Source organism: Mauremys reevesii, linkage group 3 (genome assembly GCF_016161935.1).
Source record: "Mauremys reevesii isolate NIE-2019 linkage group 3, ASM1616193v1, whole genome shotgun sequence".
Lineage (NCBI taxonomy): Eukaryota > Metazoa > Chordata > Testudines > Geoemydidae > Mauremys > Mauremys reevesii.
In genome coordinates this window covers 55,905,240-55,923,377 of record NC_052625.1, presented here as the reverse complement: position 1 = coordinate 55,923,377, position 18,138 = coordinate 55,905,240, and the positions used below count along the sequence as shown (strand labels likewise).

The 18,138-nt window shown below is 40.7% G+C and overlaps 1 protein-coding gene across 8 annotated transcripts in view; it reads left to right on the top strand.

The window, feature by feature from the left end:
• The window catches only part of CDC42BPA (CDC42 binding protein kinase alpha), a 334,994-nt gene that overhangs the window by 119,385 nt on the left and 197,471 nt on the right, over nucleotides 1–18,138 (top strand). For all 8 annotated transcript variants that reach the window (XM_039528858.1, XM_039528856.1, XM_039528855.1 and 5 more), the window contains exon 4: nucleotides 6,834–6,929. In XM_039528858.1, coding sequence (XP_039384792.1) covers nucleotides 6,834–6,929 — 96 coding nt within the window. The remainder of the gene's footprint in view (nucleotides 1–6,833; nucleotides 6,930–18,138) is intronic.

Sequence of the window (18,138 nt, the reverse complement as noted above, 5' to 3'; positions counted from 1 at the left end):
ACACACCAGGATGCTGAACTAAGGTTGCAAGAGCAATCATAAATCTATCATTTTCTAACTTGCGTGCTTGCCTTTGCAACCTAAATACTTCTAACACTTTTTGTATGTAATGTTATTTAGTTTGACACATGCCTTATGTTGGTTTACTGATCCATACAAGAAATCAATTGGCTGACTGTGCCTTGATCAGGGGTCAGCAACCGATGGCACGCGGCTCGCCAGGGTAAGCACCTTGGCGGGCCGGGCCAGTTTGTTTACCTGCCGCGTCCTGAGGGTTTGGCCGATCATGGCTCCCACTGTCCGCAGTTCGCCATCCCAGGCCAATGGGAGTGGCAGGAAGCCACAGCCAACACATCCCTGGGCCCGCGCCGCTTCCTGCAGCCCCCATTGGCCTGGGATGACGAACTGCGGCCAGTGGGAGCCACAGTCGGCTGAACCTGATGACGCGGCAGGTAAACAAACTGGCCCGGCCCACCAGGGTGCTTACCCTGGCGAGCCACGTGCCAGAGGTTGCCGACCCCTTGCCTAGATTGTGGTGTACTTGGGAGATAGTCTATCTAACGAAAACAAAATCAATAAAATTGTACTATCAAAACATGGTAGTTACCCCTTGATCGCTTTCTTTCTCTGTTGTGCTCCTTTCCCCTATCTTCCATCTCAGTTTTGTATTTTTATAGTATAAGCTTTTTACGTACTTTGGTATTTGTGCAATATATTGTATAGACTACTAAATCTTGTTGTTGTTGTTGTTATAATAATAGGGCAGGCATACACTGCAAAAATTGAAAAGAATAACAATTTGCAGATATGTGGGGCATTGAAGGTCACTGTGTAATGCAATTTAATTCCAGAAGGTTCTGTTTCCACTTTTTGTCATCTGGTCACCAAACCAATGGAAAAATAAAGTTGTAGTTCTTTTTAGACTGGCTGTGCAGACTTCAAGAAACCCACTGGGACCTGTGGGAAGGGTATTTTAAATACCTTGCATAGAGAAGATAATTCAAAACTATTTATAACCTCTTTTTAATGGAAAGAAATACAGTTTTTAAACTGGCTTTAAGAGGGTACATTTAAAAATAGAATGGAGTTATATTTCTAGTTTTGACTTATCTGAGGTGGCAAAGTTGGCAGATGATACTAAACTGCTCAAGATAGTTAAGACCAAAGCAGACTGTGAAGAACTTCAAAAAGATCTCACAAAACTAAGTGATTGGGCAACAAAATGGCAAATGAAATTTAATATGTAAAGTAATGCACATAGGGAAAAATAACCCCAACTATACATACAATATGATGGGGGCTATTTTAGCTACAACGAGTCAGGAAAGAGATCTTGGAGTCATCGTGGATAGTTCTCTGAAGACGTCCACGCAGTATACAGCAGCAGTCAAAAAAGCAAACAGGATGTTGGGAATCATTAAAAAAGGGATAGAGAATAAGATGGAGAATATCTTATTACCCTTCTATAAATCCATTGTACATCCACATCTTGAATACTGCATGCAGATGTGGTCTCCTCATCTCAAAAAAGATATACTGGCATTAGAAAAGGTTCAGAGAAGGGCAACTAAAATTATTATGGGTTTGGAATGGTTCCCATGTGAGGAGAGATTAAAGAGGCTAGGACTTTTCAGCTTGGAAAAGAGGAGACTATGGGGGGATATGATAGAGTTATATAAAATCATGAGTGATGTGGAGAAAGTGAATAAGGAAAAGTTATTTACTTGTTCCCATAATATAAGAACAATGGGCCACCAAATGAAATTAATGGGCAGCAGGTTTAAAATGAATAAAAGGAAGTTGTTCTTCACACAGTGCACAGTCAACTTGTGGAACTCCTTGCCTGAGGAGGTTGTGAAGGCTAGGACTATAACAGGGTTTAAAAGACAACTGGTTAAATTCATGGAAGTCAAGTCCATTAATGGCTATTAGGCTGGGTAAGGAATGGAGTCCCTAGCCTCTGTTTGTCAGAGGGTGGTGATGGACAGCAGGAGAGAGATCACTTGATCATTACCTGTTAGGTTCACTCCCTCTGGGGCACTTGGCATTGGCCACTGTCGGTAGACAGGATACTGGGCTAGATGGACCTTTGGTCTGATCCAGTATTGCCATCCTTATGTTTTTATGTTCTTGCTTTCATGCTGAAATAATGAAACATACCACATACTGTAATTTCGTCTAATTTGGGGCGGGGGGAGGGGAGGAGAGAGAACACCTCTAGAGTGGAAACGAGTTCCCGGTCAATGGGCGCTGCGGGATGTTCTGGCCGCCACTTCCTGCAGCTCCCATTGACTGGGAACAGTGATCCGCAGACACTGGGAGCTTTAGGGGGCCGTGGTTGTGGACGGTCAACTTAAACAAAATGTCTAGCGGCCCGCCAGTGGATTACCCTGATGGGCTACATGCCGAAGTTTGCTGACCCCTGGTCTAGGATTACATGGTCCTGCCACAGCACAAGCAACTGGACTTGATTATTTCTCTATATCCCTTCAAGTTCTACATTTCTGTGATTCTGTCAATTAATTTGTTTAATGTGATATAATTTTCATAAAACATGCAGGGGCCATATAAATCAACACTTGGTCTTAATTTTTCTTTGGAAATGCTCTCTAGAACCACAATGGATTTCCCATCAATCTTGCTTATTAAACAGTTGGCTGAGCATGTTGGAGATCATCAGAATATAAACACCAAGATGGAAATAAATTGGAATGCAAAAAATGCAATTGAATTCCATCGTGTGAGAGTTATTTATACTGCACTTCATTCTAGGACTTTAACTAAAACAAGCTTTTGGTGTTGTCTAATATGAGGAGACTAAGTGTTGTAGAGCGTTGAGTGCTAAAGATCTAACACTTCATAAAATAGTTCTGATCAATAGATCAGCAAAAGATCTATTGATTAAGATTAAGGTAATATAATTTTGCACTTTACATACATTATCAAGAGTTTGGTAACATACACTGAAGCGATTAGTCATATTTGTCATATTTCCTTGGGCCTTACATCTAGTACTAAATTTGCTTACTGCTCCTTCATTTTATCCTTTAAGGGGAAAAATTAATCAGTCCTGTTGGCCTTCTCCTCAGCTGGGAGAGTAGGAGCACTGCATGACTCGTCCTGTAGATAACCGTCCTCAAGGCCCTGTTATTTATGCAGTTTGCATAATTTACCATATAATGAGCCCCATTATTATTATATGTTGATGGCCCTACATAATGCAGTAGTAGACCCACAGAAAGCATTGGGAATGTCTGAAGTGGGGAAGGGAAGGATTGGCAGTCCAAGAGAAGCTGTCCACAGAGTGGAGGCCAGACAAGTCAAGGAAAAAGTGAAATACAAGAAAATTTGGCCAGACAGGCTGGGGAGAGGCACCCAGTAGTATTGTTTACTCTGTCCAGACTAGAGGGAACCTAAGGGATATTAAGTTAAAGCAGATTTCATACATCTAAAATAAATGTTTATTTTTATACACATACATTTTAAACATTTACTTTTGATGTGTGTAGGTTGAGATTGTCAAAGCCATCTAAGAGACTTAGATACACATCTTCCCTAAAAGCGAATCCACATGGTAAGCCTCAGGATTTGTGTACTTGGAAAAGTTTCATCCAGAAGGAGCCCAGTGAAGTGGGGCTGAGGATCCAGGGAGAGGTTGTCATATGAGAAGAGCAGGAGCCCAAGACTGGTGAGAGAGCTGCTCCAGCTTTCTCCTCCAGGCTATTAAAATTTCAAATGTAATCTACTGTGGTAAAAGCTTTTGCTGCCAGCTACAGGCATTCTGCCGAGGAGTGGGTGTTTTGGGTGCTCAAGGAATGCAAGATCTTTTGTGAATTTGTGTCAGATACGATGGCACAATAAATATTAGATAGACTCACTGTAGAAACTAGCTCCATGCCTCTGTGTAATAACATGCAGTTTGTTTACTTGTCATTATGTTTGTGGGAATAACAAAGAGTTTATAGTTTCTCATTGTTCTCTATTTCTGGCAAAGACTTAAACAAAACAAAAAACAACCCCAACCACTCTTCTCCCAAATTCTTTTTTTGTCCTCATGCTATATCTCATTTGACTCCCAATAAAGATCTTTTGTTTATCGTGTGGTGTATTTTATTATTGAATCTTGCATCAGGTATTCCTATTCTCTCTTGCATAGTGTTACTATTCAGGTGTAAAAAGTGAGCAAGTGTTTCTTCTTTCTGACCTCTGTATCACATTTGCTCATTTTACTGGTCAAAACAAGGTTTGGTATTTTTTGGTTGCTCTTATAAGTTTAGCTTCAGCTCTGCGCAAAAATCATTAAGCTGCACTCTTTGTTTGTCCCTCTCCAAAGTTCACTGCCAACAATAACCATACTCATTCTGGTATTTGGCTGTTTTTGGAAATGAAGTGGAAAAAATAATAAGGAAGAAAAACTTTGATTTTTCTTTAAGCTATTGCTTAAATATGAAGACACAGGATATGGTTTAAGCTGATGAAATTGGCCTAAGCTGATTAAATATGTATCTGGAGTAGCAGAATATTTACAGTATATCTTGGCAGAGTTTCTCATCTTCACTTTACGTTCAAATCTCCATCTATCCACTAATCTCCTCTCTTTCATCCTTTTGTAGCCAGCTCCCCCTCAAAATCCAAGAATGTCGAGGTCTCTGCATCTTCAAAAACTAAAAAAGTCCATCTGTCCCTTCAAATATCACCCTGCTGTGCCTCTTCTGCCTTTCACTCTGAATTCATTGAAGATCATTTACAACCATGGCCTGGAATTCCTGTCCTGCAGTTCCATCTTAGATCCTCTTTAGTTTGACATCCTTCCTTTTTAGTTTACCAAATCTGCTCTCTCCCAAGATTGCTACTTACATTTTCCTCACCAAGTCTCATGGACTCTAATCACTTTGATCTGTCTCCTATGTTTGACACTGTTTGTTCTCCTTCTCAGCATTTTATCCTCCCCTGGCTTTCACAACTCTGTGGTTCTCCTACCTCTCCAGTAATTCCTGAGCATCTCTTGGTGGTTTCTCCTCTTCTCCTTTCCTACCCTGTGTGGGATCTCAGAGGACTCCATCTTTGGCTTGCTCCTCTTCTTGCTTTATACCTTTTCACTGGGTGATCTCATTTGCTGACATGATTTCAACTACCATCTTTAGACCAATGACTCGCAAATCTGCTTCTTTCAGTCCCATCTTGCATCTCAACCTGTCTCTAACATGTCCTCCTGAATGTCTCACCATCAACTTAATTCTAATGTGGCCAAACCCTCAGATATGATGCCAAAAAGAAATCGGCTAGCTTGACTAATAGATTGAGGGCAAGATGGAAGTAGCTGGAGGTTATTTTATTTATAATCATTAGAAAAATATTGCATATATAAAATATGACTACCAGTGTAAATCGGGAGTGACAATGCTGTGTGATGGAGCAAGGCCGGATGGCTACAGGAAAGTACTCAGGAACAGGTATGTTAGCCCCAGGCTAAGCAAATCCCTAGTACCATGGGAACCAAAATGGCAGTTGCTCCAGGGTAATTAAGGCACCTGGGGCCAATTAAGAACTTTCTAGAAGGCACCGGAGAGAGCTACATTGATTGGAGCACCTGCAGCCAATCAGGGCAGGCTAATCAGGGCACCTGATATAAAAAGGGGAGCTCACTCCAGTCAGGCAGGAGGAGTCAGAGGAGCGAAGTGCGTGTGAGGAGCTGGGAACAAGAGGCATAAGGAGTGAGACTGAGAGGGTGTGCTGCTGGAGGATTGAGGAATTATCATACAATCAAGCATTATCAGACACCAGGAGGAAGGACCTGTGGTGAGGATAAAGAAGGTGTTTGGAGGAGGCCATGGGGAAGTAGCCCAGGGAATTGTAGCTGTCATGCAGCTGTTATAAGAGGCACTATAGAGAGCTGCATTCCACAGGGCCCTGGGCTGGAACCCGGAGTAGAGGGCGGGCCTGGGTTCCCCCCAAACCTCCCAACTCCTGATCAGACACAGGAGGAGTTGATCCAGACTGTGGGTTCCACCAGAGGGGAAGATCACGGAGGTGAGCAAATCCGCCAAGAAGCGCAGGACCCACCAAGGTAGAAGAGAGACTTTGTCACAGCTGTGAAATAAGCCCATAATATATAAAGCCAGATATTACTCCTGTGGACTTCAATTGCATTACTGTAGGGGTCATTGTGTTTGTGTACCTATATAAACATATTTGTGCTTATAAATTATATAATGCAAATAGTCTCACAGAGAAGCAGCTCTGATTAAAATAAAGAGTCTTGCTGTATTTTATCAATGCAGCAAATACATAGGTCGGGGTGAGAATGAAACATTATCTTGTTGCTGTAGATAAGACAGCACTGTTTTGTACTGAATCAAACAATCTTGCAGTACAATTGTATGGCAGTAATTTTTTGGACAAGTTATAAATCCTGAAAATGAGTATTTATAATAGAAACATATATAGCTCACAGAAGAAATTGCACACATGTAGGGCTAGTTCTGCCCTCAGATACCATAATATAATCTCATTGACTTCCCTGTGAACAGGTCTGTGAGCAGATTTTGACCTGTGATCTGGAGACAGTGAGCAGAAGAGTCTGTTTTTTCTGTCTTCATCCCAAGAACAATAACTGGGAAGTACAATTGTACTCCAAGTAGATGTAAAGTGTTGATACACTGCTGGCCCCATGTTCTCAACATGTCAGGAGTGTGGATTAAATGACTTTTACTGAAGGGGGATAAATGTATCTTGTAATGTCATCCTATGTATTTGATTGCCATTTCATTACATACATTTATTGTTTGATACTAATATCTATTGTAATTAAAATATTCTTTTCTCCCCTTCAGACAGCCTGTTTTCGAGAAGAGAGGGATGTACTAGTGAATGGAGATAACCAGTGGATCACAACATTGCACTATGCCTTCCAGGATGACAACTATTTAGTGAGTGTTCCTTTATATATCTATTAAAGTGATTTTAGGCTTTTAGTCTGTGATATTGAGATACAGATATAGTGTGTGTGCAACGGTTAGCCCTATGTTTGAAATTGAATCTCCATATGCATAAAATCTTGTCAAATGCATTATTAGTACATAAGAACGGCCGTACTGGGTCAGACCAAGAGTCCATCTAGCCCAGTATCCTGTCTACCGACAGTGGCCAATGCCAGGTGCCCCAGAGGGAGTGAACCTAACAGGTAATGATCAAGTGATCTCTCTCCTGCCATCCATCTCCACCCTCTGACAAACAGTTTCTAGGGACACCATTCCTTACCCCAATATAATAGAATATCAGGGTTGGAAGGGACCTCAGGAGGTAATCTAGTCCAACCTGCTGCTCAAAGTAGGACCAATCCCCAGACAGATTTTTGCTGCAGATTCCTAAATGGCTCCCTCAAGGGTTGAACTCATAACCTTGGATTTAGCAGGCTAATGCTCAAACCACTGAGCTATCCCTCCCCCCAAGTATGGAACCTAGTCAGGGGGTTTAGTGAATTTGGCCATGAATATCTGAGGATGCTAGTTTGCTTTGCTCTCTGTACAAGTCTGCAATTATTGTGCAGACTTCTGTAACCAGTAGGTATCAGGTAATCTGACTATTCGCCTTTTGGGAGTGCTTTTGCAATTATATTACTGTACCTTTTCTATAATCTTGTCATTTACTTTGTCCCAATAATCCTGGTCTGATTCACAGAATGAAGTAGCAGTTAATTTTTTTCCTGCTATTAAATGAGAGTTAGATATAAAAGTTTGTTTAATCTCCTTGATTATTGTTGTTCAATTTTGGAACTGGAACAGTCCTGTTGATTTGAAATTCACCCAACTGGGCTCTGGCAGTGAGTAGAGAGACATAATTTTAATTCTGAACTGTCTCCTCCTGCTGGCTGGGGGGCTTAACCACAAAAGTCCCAAAAGGGTAAAGAAAGCCACGGTATACCTTAAAAAAGCAACTTTAAAAAAAAATCAATGTGCGTAGAACTGAAGATTATCTAAATTGCAGATGAAAGTATCTAAATACGTTTTTGTTAAGAAGTATGTCTGAAATGTAATTGGAATGCCTTTGGGTTTTGTTCTGAAAAGTTTGGATGGTTGTTATGTTACTTAGCTGTTTAAAAAGATAGTGGTTTGGTACTCTTCATAGTAAACTTAGTAAACTGAATTATTGCATGCTGATGCTGAAACTTGATGTACATTTCTAAAATGTATTTCCATCATAAATTTTACTGAAAGAAGCTAATCTTTCACATTACATTTAACTGTTAGGTAATATATAGGATTCAAGAAGGAAAATTAATTTATAAAGGATAATCAATTTTTACTAAATCTTTGTCATTTAAAAAAATAAATGTATCACACTTGAATTGTGTTGCTAAGCTTATTGTATTTACTTTCCTGTCTTGTAAAGTACACTTGATACATACAATTTGGTAGTTTTGAAGTCTTACTACCCCTTTACTTCTGTTTAGCATTGTCATTAGTGGGTGATATATAGATATAGATATATACAATAAGCTTAGCAACACAATTCAAGTGTGATACATTTATTTTTTTAAATGACAAAGATTTAGTAAAAATTGATTATCCTTTATAAATTAATTTTCCTTCTTGAATCCTATATATTACCTAACAGTTAAATGTAATGTGAAAGATTTATATATATTTTAAAATCCCAGTTTGCAGCTAAGGGCTACTTCCTGGTCATTTCACAGATGAAGTCACATTAACTCCAGTGAGATTACTGTAGTAAAGCATGTATGATTTGGTCCTTAAGGTAAAGGAAATTCATGAATGTAGGACTTGTAGAACTGGGACTCTTGGTCATGATCCTGCAATTGGATGCACTAGCACAGGCTCTTGCAATCTTGCAGTTGGTCTTTGCACAGGTTCAGGGCTTTGCTTGTGTGTATCTGATAGCAGGATCAGGGCCCAGGTTTTCCATTTCCTGATTGAGTAATATGGACCTGTAAAAACTATAACTGTGTTTTGACTGCTAGCAGTATTACTAAGAAATAGTATATGTTCAGTTGCAGCCTGCCAGAACTAATTTTAATCTAGTCTCTTTCCTTAATATACTCATTGAGCAGAGCCGCTTCCATTCTTTATCATTGGTGGTCTGGTAACATGTGCTAGTTTTGCAAATAGAGTTTCATTCGGGAGAAAAAGGCAGGAAAACTGTCTGATTCTCGAAAACAATGAGGAGTCCTTCTGGCACCTTAGAGACTAACAAATGTATTTGGGCATAAGCTTTTCTGGGCTAGAACCCACTTCATCAGATGCATGGAGCGGAAAATACAGTAGCAGGTATATATACATAGCACATGAAAAGATGGGAGTTGCCTTACCAAGTAAGGGGGTCAGTCTAACGGGACAATTCAATCAACAGTAGGATACCAAGGGAGGAAATATCACTTTTGTAGTGGTAATGAGGGTGGCCCATTTCAAACAGTTCTCAGTATTTTAATACGTGCTTTGATCATATTAAATACATATTATATACATGTGAAAAGTACCCGTGATACAGGATTTAGGCAGATCTATGACCTGAATTGAATGCCTTTGTGTTAAACTCCAGCAATAAATACCTGTTGAACAGCCTTAATTTGCACTTTTACCCTTTTAAACCAGGGCCACCAGGGGGGCAAGTGGGGCAATTTGCCCCAGACCCCACAGGGGCCCCCACGAGTTTTTTGGGGCCCCTGGAGCGGGTCCTTCACTTGCTCCGGGGGCCCTGGAAAACTCTCACGGGGCCCAGGGCCCCGGAGCTTCTTCTGCTCTGGGTCTTCAGCAGCAATTTGGCGGCGGGGGGTCCTTCCACTCCGGGACCCGCTGCCGAAGTGCTGGGTTTTCGGCGGCAATTCGGTGGCGGGGGGGCCCCCTGAATCCTCTGGGTGGCCCTGTTTTAAACAGGTTTTTTTAAAAATTGGTTTGATTTTTAATTGTGGAAGCATTGTGATGCTGTGCAGTAGTTACTTGTGCAGTACATAAAAATAATTACTAGATATGATGGGTCTGCACACTTTATAAAGGGATATATTGCCCATTTTATTGGTAATGCAGTTTTTATTATAATGGAAAACTTCAATCTGCTGCTTAATCAGCTCAGTTTTTCCTTAAATCTTTATTTTTTATTGTCACAACTGTGAAAGCACAAGTGTAAAAAAATGTAAGGAACATTTTTGTGAAGAAGACTTTGACGTACGATAAATATGCACAACTGAGTTGGGGTTACTGTGTCCTAGTGGCATCTTAATTTATTTGTACAGATGATATCTAAGTTTCCTTTTCAGCATATTGTAGTCTCTTCTAAATTTCTCATGTACAGGTTTACTGCTATCATAAAAATTGAGGGTGTTTCAGCTGCTTGTTATCGGGTTACAATATTTTTCACATTATTTGCTATAAAGTTACTCAGAAACTGGAGACTATTTTGAAGGACGAATATCGTAAACTAATAAAAATGTAAATTTTAAGTTTTAGTTTTATTTACTGTTCTATGTTAGAGTGTAGATAAATTCATATTTTGGTCCAACATTCATTCAACAACTTCTGTGGAGTGAATTCTTTTTCATCATGGTATTTGTATTATTTTGTCTATTCACCATTAATAGACAGTTTAAAAAAATTGTAAAGTATATACAATGGCCTTGCTGGAGTTGCACAATAAATTAATATTTGGACCTGCTCTGATTCCTATTTCACGTTCTTTGACTTGTGACTCTTTTTTATGAGTGTGGTATAAATGTGCACACTTGCTGATTTGATTCAGTTGTCACTTAAAGGATAGTCTTTTAGTGCTTGAAAAAAGTCATAATTTGGACGTTAGAGTATTTTTAAGTCCCTTTAGGAGTATGCTTCCTTTCTCACCTAATCTCTGTATATAAGAGTATTCACACATGAAAATTAGATCTTAGAGAACTGACTTGAAATGAGAGAATATCATCATCTTTGGTTGAAGGATTCCTTGGCTAACTCTTGTTTGGTCTGCCAAACAAGAACCAAGGAATTTATGTGCATAGCTGAGAATTCCTCAGAGTTATATTGGGTAGAAAGGTGTATATACTTGCTATATAAAGAATTTATATGGTCAGCTTTTAGTTCTTCTACTTCGCTCAGGATGGAACATGATGTAGGCACATAAGTCATTTGGTGACACTATTCAGCTGACAACATGAGAACTGACCAGCCAACCAACTTGTGAAATCCATTGAACTGCACCTTACTACTGTATAGATAAAGAACAGTTTAAAAATAGAAATCTCCTCTTCGTAATATTCTTTCTTTGATTTTCTTAACAATCTTGGTTTTAGAAGAAAAAAAAATGCATTTATGTGAATGAATGATACCACTTGAGGCAGTGGTTTGTATATTGTCCGAAGAAGTCACTCCATTGTTGCATTAAAAATTCACCTTACAAATTTAACTTTGATCCTGAAAATATTCATGCACACCCTTAACTTCAAGCACATGATTAGCCCCAATGACTTCAATGTGACTACTTACAGGCCTGGGCGTTAGATGATATTTTGTTACCACTTTATTGCTGGAAAAATTTCTTTTATAATGGAATGAAGGTATAAAAGTGCTGTATAACAAGCAAACAAAAAAGCCCCTTTGTATTATGATTTCATCCACTAAATTTTTTTGAATGGCTTCCAAATATATTGCGTTAAAAAGGGTGAATGATCACTGTAGACAAATACACAAGATCCTGTTTCAGTGAAGAAAAAGGAATGCTATTACAGTTTTTTCCAACATTCTTTCTCAGCAATAAGTAGGCTTGGCAGAATTCCATTTTTGCTTACAATTTTGATGGCCAATATCAATGTTTATTTTTAAGCATTTTTTTCTGTTTTGATCGATGTAAATTTTCACAAATTATGGAGGAGGATCAGAAAATAATTTAATGATAGTAGATGTTTAGATTAAAAAAGTTAAAGCTTTATAACAGTTAAAACACACATTGTCATGATCACGTCAAAATATACAAACTGCGTTCTCAAGCAGCATTTTTCTTTCTTTCCCTGTCTGTAAATTTCTGTTGTTAAGGTGAAAATATTTTTTGTCGGTTTGTGTGTGTACAGCAAAATTGATGTTTACCGACATTTACCAATAAAAATCTAATCCTAGCAATAACTAAAGCATGATGGGTGAGAGCAAAACCACTACACATCAAAACAGTTAATAACCATCACATTCTGTATACAACCACTGCAGCTTTTTAAAAGTATTACCTGGGAGGCTATCTGATATTGCAGATTTCATTTCATTGATTTTTTCAGAGCAGTGGTGACCATAGCTTATTTGCCTTGTGTAAGGCATGCTGGTAAGACATCTTGCAGCATAGCAGGTTTGCAACTCAATGGCAGACAGCAACACAGCAACATTTTGATTATCAATATTTTGAAGACTTTGTGGAAAGACTTTATTTATTTCTCCACAACAATTGGTAAATTAAAGAATGGTTCCCAGGAGGATGTCACAGTATGTTTCAAGTTGTTACAGTCAGTGGAGTTCTAAAACACAGGATCCAAAACTACTTTTCTTTTCAACAGAATCTGTTTCCTCTTCAAACAGCGTCTAAAATCTTTCAGCAAAAAACCTTAAGGATGACCAAATATGGAGGGGTGAACATTATTCCTCACAGATGTAGACTCTAATGTTGGGGAGATCCCCCTTTCCCATTGCCTTGCTCACCTCTTAGGCGGGCAAGGCACAAGATTCCCTACCTGTCCTGAGTTCCCCTGTGAAATTATTCTGGTTTTGTCAATCATTTTGTCCTATTTTAAAATGTTTTTCATTCCTCTGTTGCTGGTCAAAAGACACACACACACACACACACACACACAGACACACGAAGGAAAATTGACTGACTATGAAGGAACATTCATGAAATTGACTATCCAAAAAATGTTGGCATTGAAGTTAGAAATAGGCAGATTGAAAATATACAGCACCATACCCTTGTGATATATTACTCTTAGATCACTGTATCCTACTGTAAAGAGAGATTATTGGAAACATGGATATACACTATTTTCCTTGAAAATAGAGAAATAGTAAATGAAGGAATGAACTTGAGAAAGAGACCATCAAGTATTACTGTGAATTTTGGTGGAAAATTTGATCAATTAATTGGTCTTTCATCATGATGATCAAGGTTATATTATCCTTGCTTTCTGTAATAGGTGTTCAAAAGTTTGGTCCTATGCAGATTTTCCAGACAATTTTCAAACCCAGCTGGATGTTTTTCCAGGGGGACCCATACTGTTAGCAATCTTTGTCAACCATAAATAGTTTTCCTAGCCTCAACAGGGCCAGATAGTCTAATTACACACTATATGTGGAACAATCCAAATTTGCCTCCGAGTTTCACAGAAAAGGTATCATGCCATCTGGAGTGGCTCATGAGTGTGAGTTCCAAACTCAGGGCTGACTGTCCAGGATCAGGGCACAAACCCCAAACTGGCTGTATGTTATATAATTAGATTTCACCAAATAAGTACGAAGTGTGAATACCTAAAGTACTATAATAGCCTTAACATGGAGTCACAGACACTACTCTTAGGCACTCTTGTCTATCTTGCCACATAGGCAAGTTTGTCTCTGTGATAGATGATCCCTTACACCAAAAATCACAATAATATTCAGGTCACTCCCAGTCCCAAAAGGACCAGTCTCCAAGTCAACTGTATTTCAGCTCTTAAATCAAAGAAAATGCTTTTAGCGTATACTATAATAAATTATCAAGAGATTTATTAACTAGGAAAAAGAAATGTTTACAAGGTTAAAGCTGATAAATGTACACAAATGAGTTAGTCTTAGAAACTTCTATAATAAGTAAACGCTATATTATCTTTTGAAATCTATGTCCTTTATAGCTAACCCAAATTGAATACAGTTGGAGATCCCTTGCTTATGCCTAGAAATCTTTTCCCCTCAGAGATCAAGCAGTATAGGGATAACAATTTCTCCTTAACAGGCACTTTTATTGCCTTCCCCCAGGGTTCATGCTGTGATGGGACGAGGGCTTATGCACATACCTTCTTCAAGGGTGTGGGGGAAGCAATCGACAAAATTTTTTGTCCGTAGTGGCTTGTCTGATGTCTATAGACCTTCTTTTGTTGGGGAGGAGATAACACTTCTTGTGGTAAACTAGCATTTCACACTTGGCAATGCTTCTCTCTTCATTGTGGGGGATTGACAGTCTTAGCAAACATTTTTATAGTTACAGAGCAATCCTATAAGTAGTATTAACACATGCAGAATCCCACAAGCACTCCGTAAAGTCTAAACACAAAACCATTCTTATAATTCTAATATATATTTTAAGTATACTAGCACACAGGTAAGCCAGTCTGGTTTCCAGCTGTGCATTTGTAAGTGTTCAGTGAGGCATGGGGCCCTGGCAAGAGTTGGAACGGGGGTCTGCCAGCATCACAGATATTGTAAGGGTTTTTCGGCAACAGTGATGGAAACACTTCGGCGATGATACGGTGCCAGTTTTGTTTATTCAGCTGCTGATGAAATTCCAGAAAATTAAGCTTTTTTTTTTCTTTTCCCACTTTGCCTTTTCAGTTGTTATCCCTGATTCCAGAGTCTCAGAGCATGTCTACATGGAAGCAGTAAAGACTACGGTGATATGAATTGTAGAGTGCACTAATGTGTTGCACTCTATCTGCCCTGTGTAAAACCTGCTGGCGTAAACTACAAGGCACCTAGTTTGTGTTGATGCTACCATCAACACGAATTAGGCATCTTTTTGTTCTCACCAGCGGAGTCTGCAAGGAGCAGTTAGGATGCAACATGTTAGAGCTCTCCACAGTTCATACCCCAGTAGTCCTCACTGTGTTGCTATGTAGACAAGCCCTTGGAGGACTTTTTCAGTTACGGAAAAATGAGGTACTCATAAGTCTCAAAAGTGTTTAGCTTATTTGATCTGTTTCAGGTCATCTTAACCATAAATTTAAATGCATTTTCAGAGTTTAGTTTGCATAATGTAGGAAAATGGAGTGAGGTTATGGTCTCTTCAAAATCTATGATCATCCCATCCAGTTGCAATCATATTTTATGTTTCATTGGGAAACACATTTACTTAACTTTAAATCAGTAAACTCAAAAATTGCTTTTCTCTGTGATTGAAATTACAAAATGGTAATCCCTTTCACTGTGTGTGGATATGTCCTATACTGTACACAATGTCAACAGCATATGGAATTATAATGTACTGTGAACCAGCACTATGCGTCTACAAGGAGCCAGTACTATGAACAGGGAATCTGTTGGTCCTTCCCTATCCCAAGACTGGTTTAAGGTAAAGCATTTATTTTCTGAATGCAATCATTTAAAGGAGCTGGGGAAGAAGAAATTGCGTCAAACTAGAGAAACTGTTTTGGGAACTGTGTGGCCCCTAAATAAGATCCCATGCTAACCCATTTTTTTCCAGTTAATACTTTTAAGACTTTTGCATTCCACTTAGGGAGGTTTTTATAAGAGAAACTGGGAGTTCTTCTTCAAGTGCTGTCCTTGTGGGTGCTGCACTCCAGGTGATGGTGCATCCTGGCGCTGTTGATCGGAGATCTTCGGTAGCAGTGCCCGGTCAGGACGCATGCACTCAGCTGCTGTCTCGCAGTCTCGTTAGAGTCTGCCTGAGCGCACACATCTCGCACCCCCCTCAGTTTCTTCTCAACCATCCTCAGATGAAGACAGGACTCAGAGCAGTGCTGATCCTCTTCTCTGGTCTCTGAAGGAAACAAGTACAAAGACCTAGAAATAGTTAGTAACATTCCAGTTGTTTCCCTTCCTTTAGACTAGTTACTTAGTTTAAAAAAAAACAACAACAAAAAACCTTCTTTTTCCTCAAGTTTGTCTCCCATTGAGACACTCTTCCCTGGCATTCCTGCACTAGGAATGCCAGGGTCTTCAGGATTTAAGAAATGTGCTTTCTGTCAAGACTGTGTGAAGCGCCTTGGCGAGACACACGTCCCTGCCAAGTGTGTTCATTGTACCAGCGTCAAAACCAGGGCTTGTTGTGACAGGGACTTGTGGATGAAAATGCTCCTGATGGAGAAATCCCTACAGCCACCTGTGGAGACGGGCAATAGCAAACTAACTCTCTCTCTCTCATGCTCCCCAGCCAGGTCTGAACCAATCAGGAGCGCGGCTTCACTCTCTCATGTGAAGAGGCAGGAAGCCCAACTGTCTTCGTCCAGAAACTTTCAAAAGGGTAAAGGGTCTCCTGCGAGATCCTTACTCTCAGTGCTGACAGCGCTGAAGGCAGGTGCCTCTGACCGTCCCAGCACCTCAGCCATGGCTTGCACAGAGGCAGAGACCTGACTTCCCGTACCAGAAAGTTCTCCTCAGCACCAGTCCCCTTGGCACTGAAAATAGACCCGGTGCCAACAGCGCGTTCTGCCCTTGTGCTGACAAGAACATTGGCACCGAGCCCGCCTGCCACTCCAGCAGCAGCAGCGGACCTCCCTCAGGACGCCTACAAACAACCCGCGGCACTGGGGAAAGCAAACAGAAGTCAGTGCACGCTTCTAAGCACAGATCACGCTCAGTAGGATCACAGCCCAGGGAACGGCAGCAGCAATTCTTAAGTCAGGACGACATCTCAGTGGCCACTCAGCCTGACTCTCCGTTCCTTGACACACAGTGCTCACACTTTGACCGGCTGCTTTCCCCACCTGACCTGGCTACCTTCACTAACAGCGAGCCTGATATGCAGCGGCAGGCGGAGTTCTCCCCACCTGCCTTTCCTCCTCCACTGGAACCTTTTGCACCTCAGGTCACGGCTCACAACCACCAGCCTCAGTTTCCCTACTTCGCCCCCTCGTGGGCAGCACCTAACTTATCTTATCCCATGCTTTGTCCTCAGTGGTACCCTTGGCCATCTCCTGCTGCCACTCATCCTCATGCTTCTTCCACCAGACCACAAGCTTCTTCTGCACCTCTTATCTCCAGCTCCATCTACTTCTAGAGTGCCTGAACCCACCCCTAGAACAAATCTATCCGGGTCTTAACAAACAATATAGCATGTATGTTTTACATCGACAGACAGGAGGGAGCATGATTGCACTCCCTATGTATGGAGGCCATCCGATTGTGGAATTGGTGCATACAATACCACATAGAAATTGCCGCTTCATACCTACCCGGATGTCGCAACACTACTGCCGACGCACTCAGAAGACACTTCTCCAAAGAACACAAATGGGAATTACATCCCACAATACTACAACAGCTCTTCTCCCACTGGGGCACCCCATCAATAGACCTCTTTGCCACAACCCAGAATCGCAAATGCCACCTATTTTGCTCCAGAGCGGAATTTGGGACTGCATCCCTAGGAGACGCATTCCTCATCCCGTGGAACAACTTTCTCATGTATGCCTTTCCACCGATCCCTCTGATACACAGGATTCTACGCAAGATCAGAGACAGTAAGGCCCAGGTCATACTTATTGCCCTAGCTTGGCCAAGACAGACATGGTATTCTTACCTGCTCCGCATGTCCATCTGTCCTCTGTGGGCTCTCCCCAACAGACCAGATCTGCTTTCTCAGTACAATGGCTGGCTTCTTCACCTCACGGTGTGGCTCCTTCATGGTTCCAGACCCACGAACTAGCCTGTTCTGAGCAAGTGCAGTATCTCCTCCTGCATAGTAGAAAAGACTCTACTTGTAAGACTTATCTGCAGAAATGGAAACGCTTCTCCATGTGGTGCTCCCATAAACACTTGACACCCCATACCGTGACCTTCCCTAACATCCTAGACTACTTTTTAAAACTAAAACAGGATGGGCTCTCACTCAACTCCATCAGAGTACACCTTGTGGCCCTCACTACCTTCCATAATTTGCTGGACGGATATTCACTCTTTGCCCACCCCACCAGAAACGCTTTCTCACGGGCCTGAAAAATCTCTACCTTGAGAATTATCCATCGGCAGCTGCCTGGAATCTCAACCTAGTTCTTCACCATCTTATGAAGCCTCCCTTTGAGCCCTTAGCTACCTCATTTCTTCTCCACATATCTATGAAGGTAGGTTTTTTGGTTGCTATAACATCAGCGGAAATAAGCGCTCTGATGGCCTACCCTCCTTACACAACCTTCTCTAAAGATAAAGTTACCCTGAAACCCCACCCTAAATT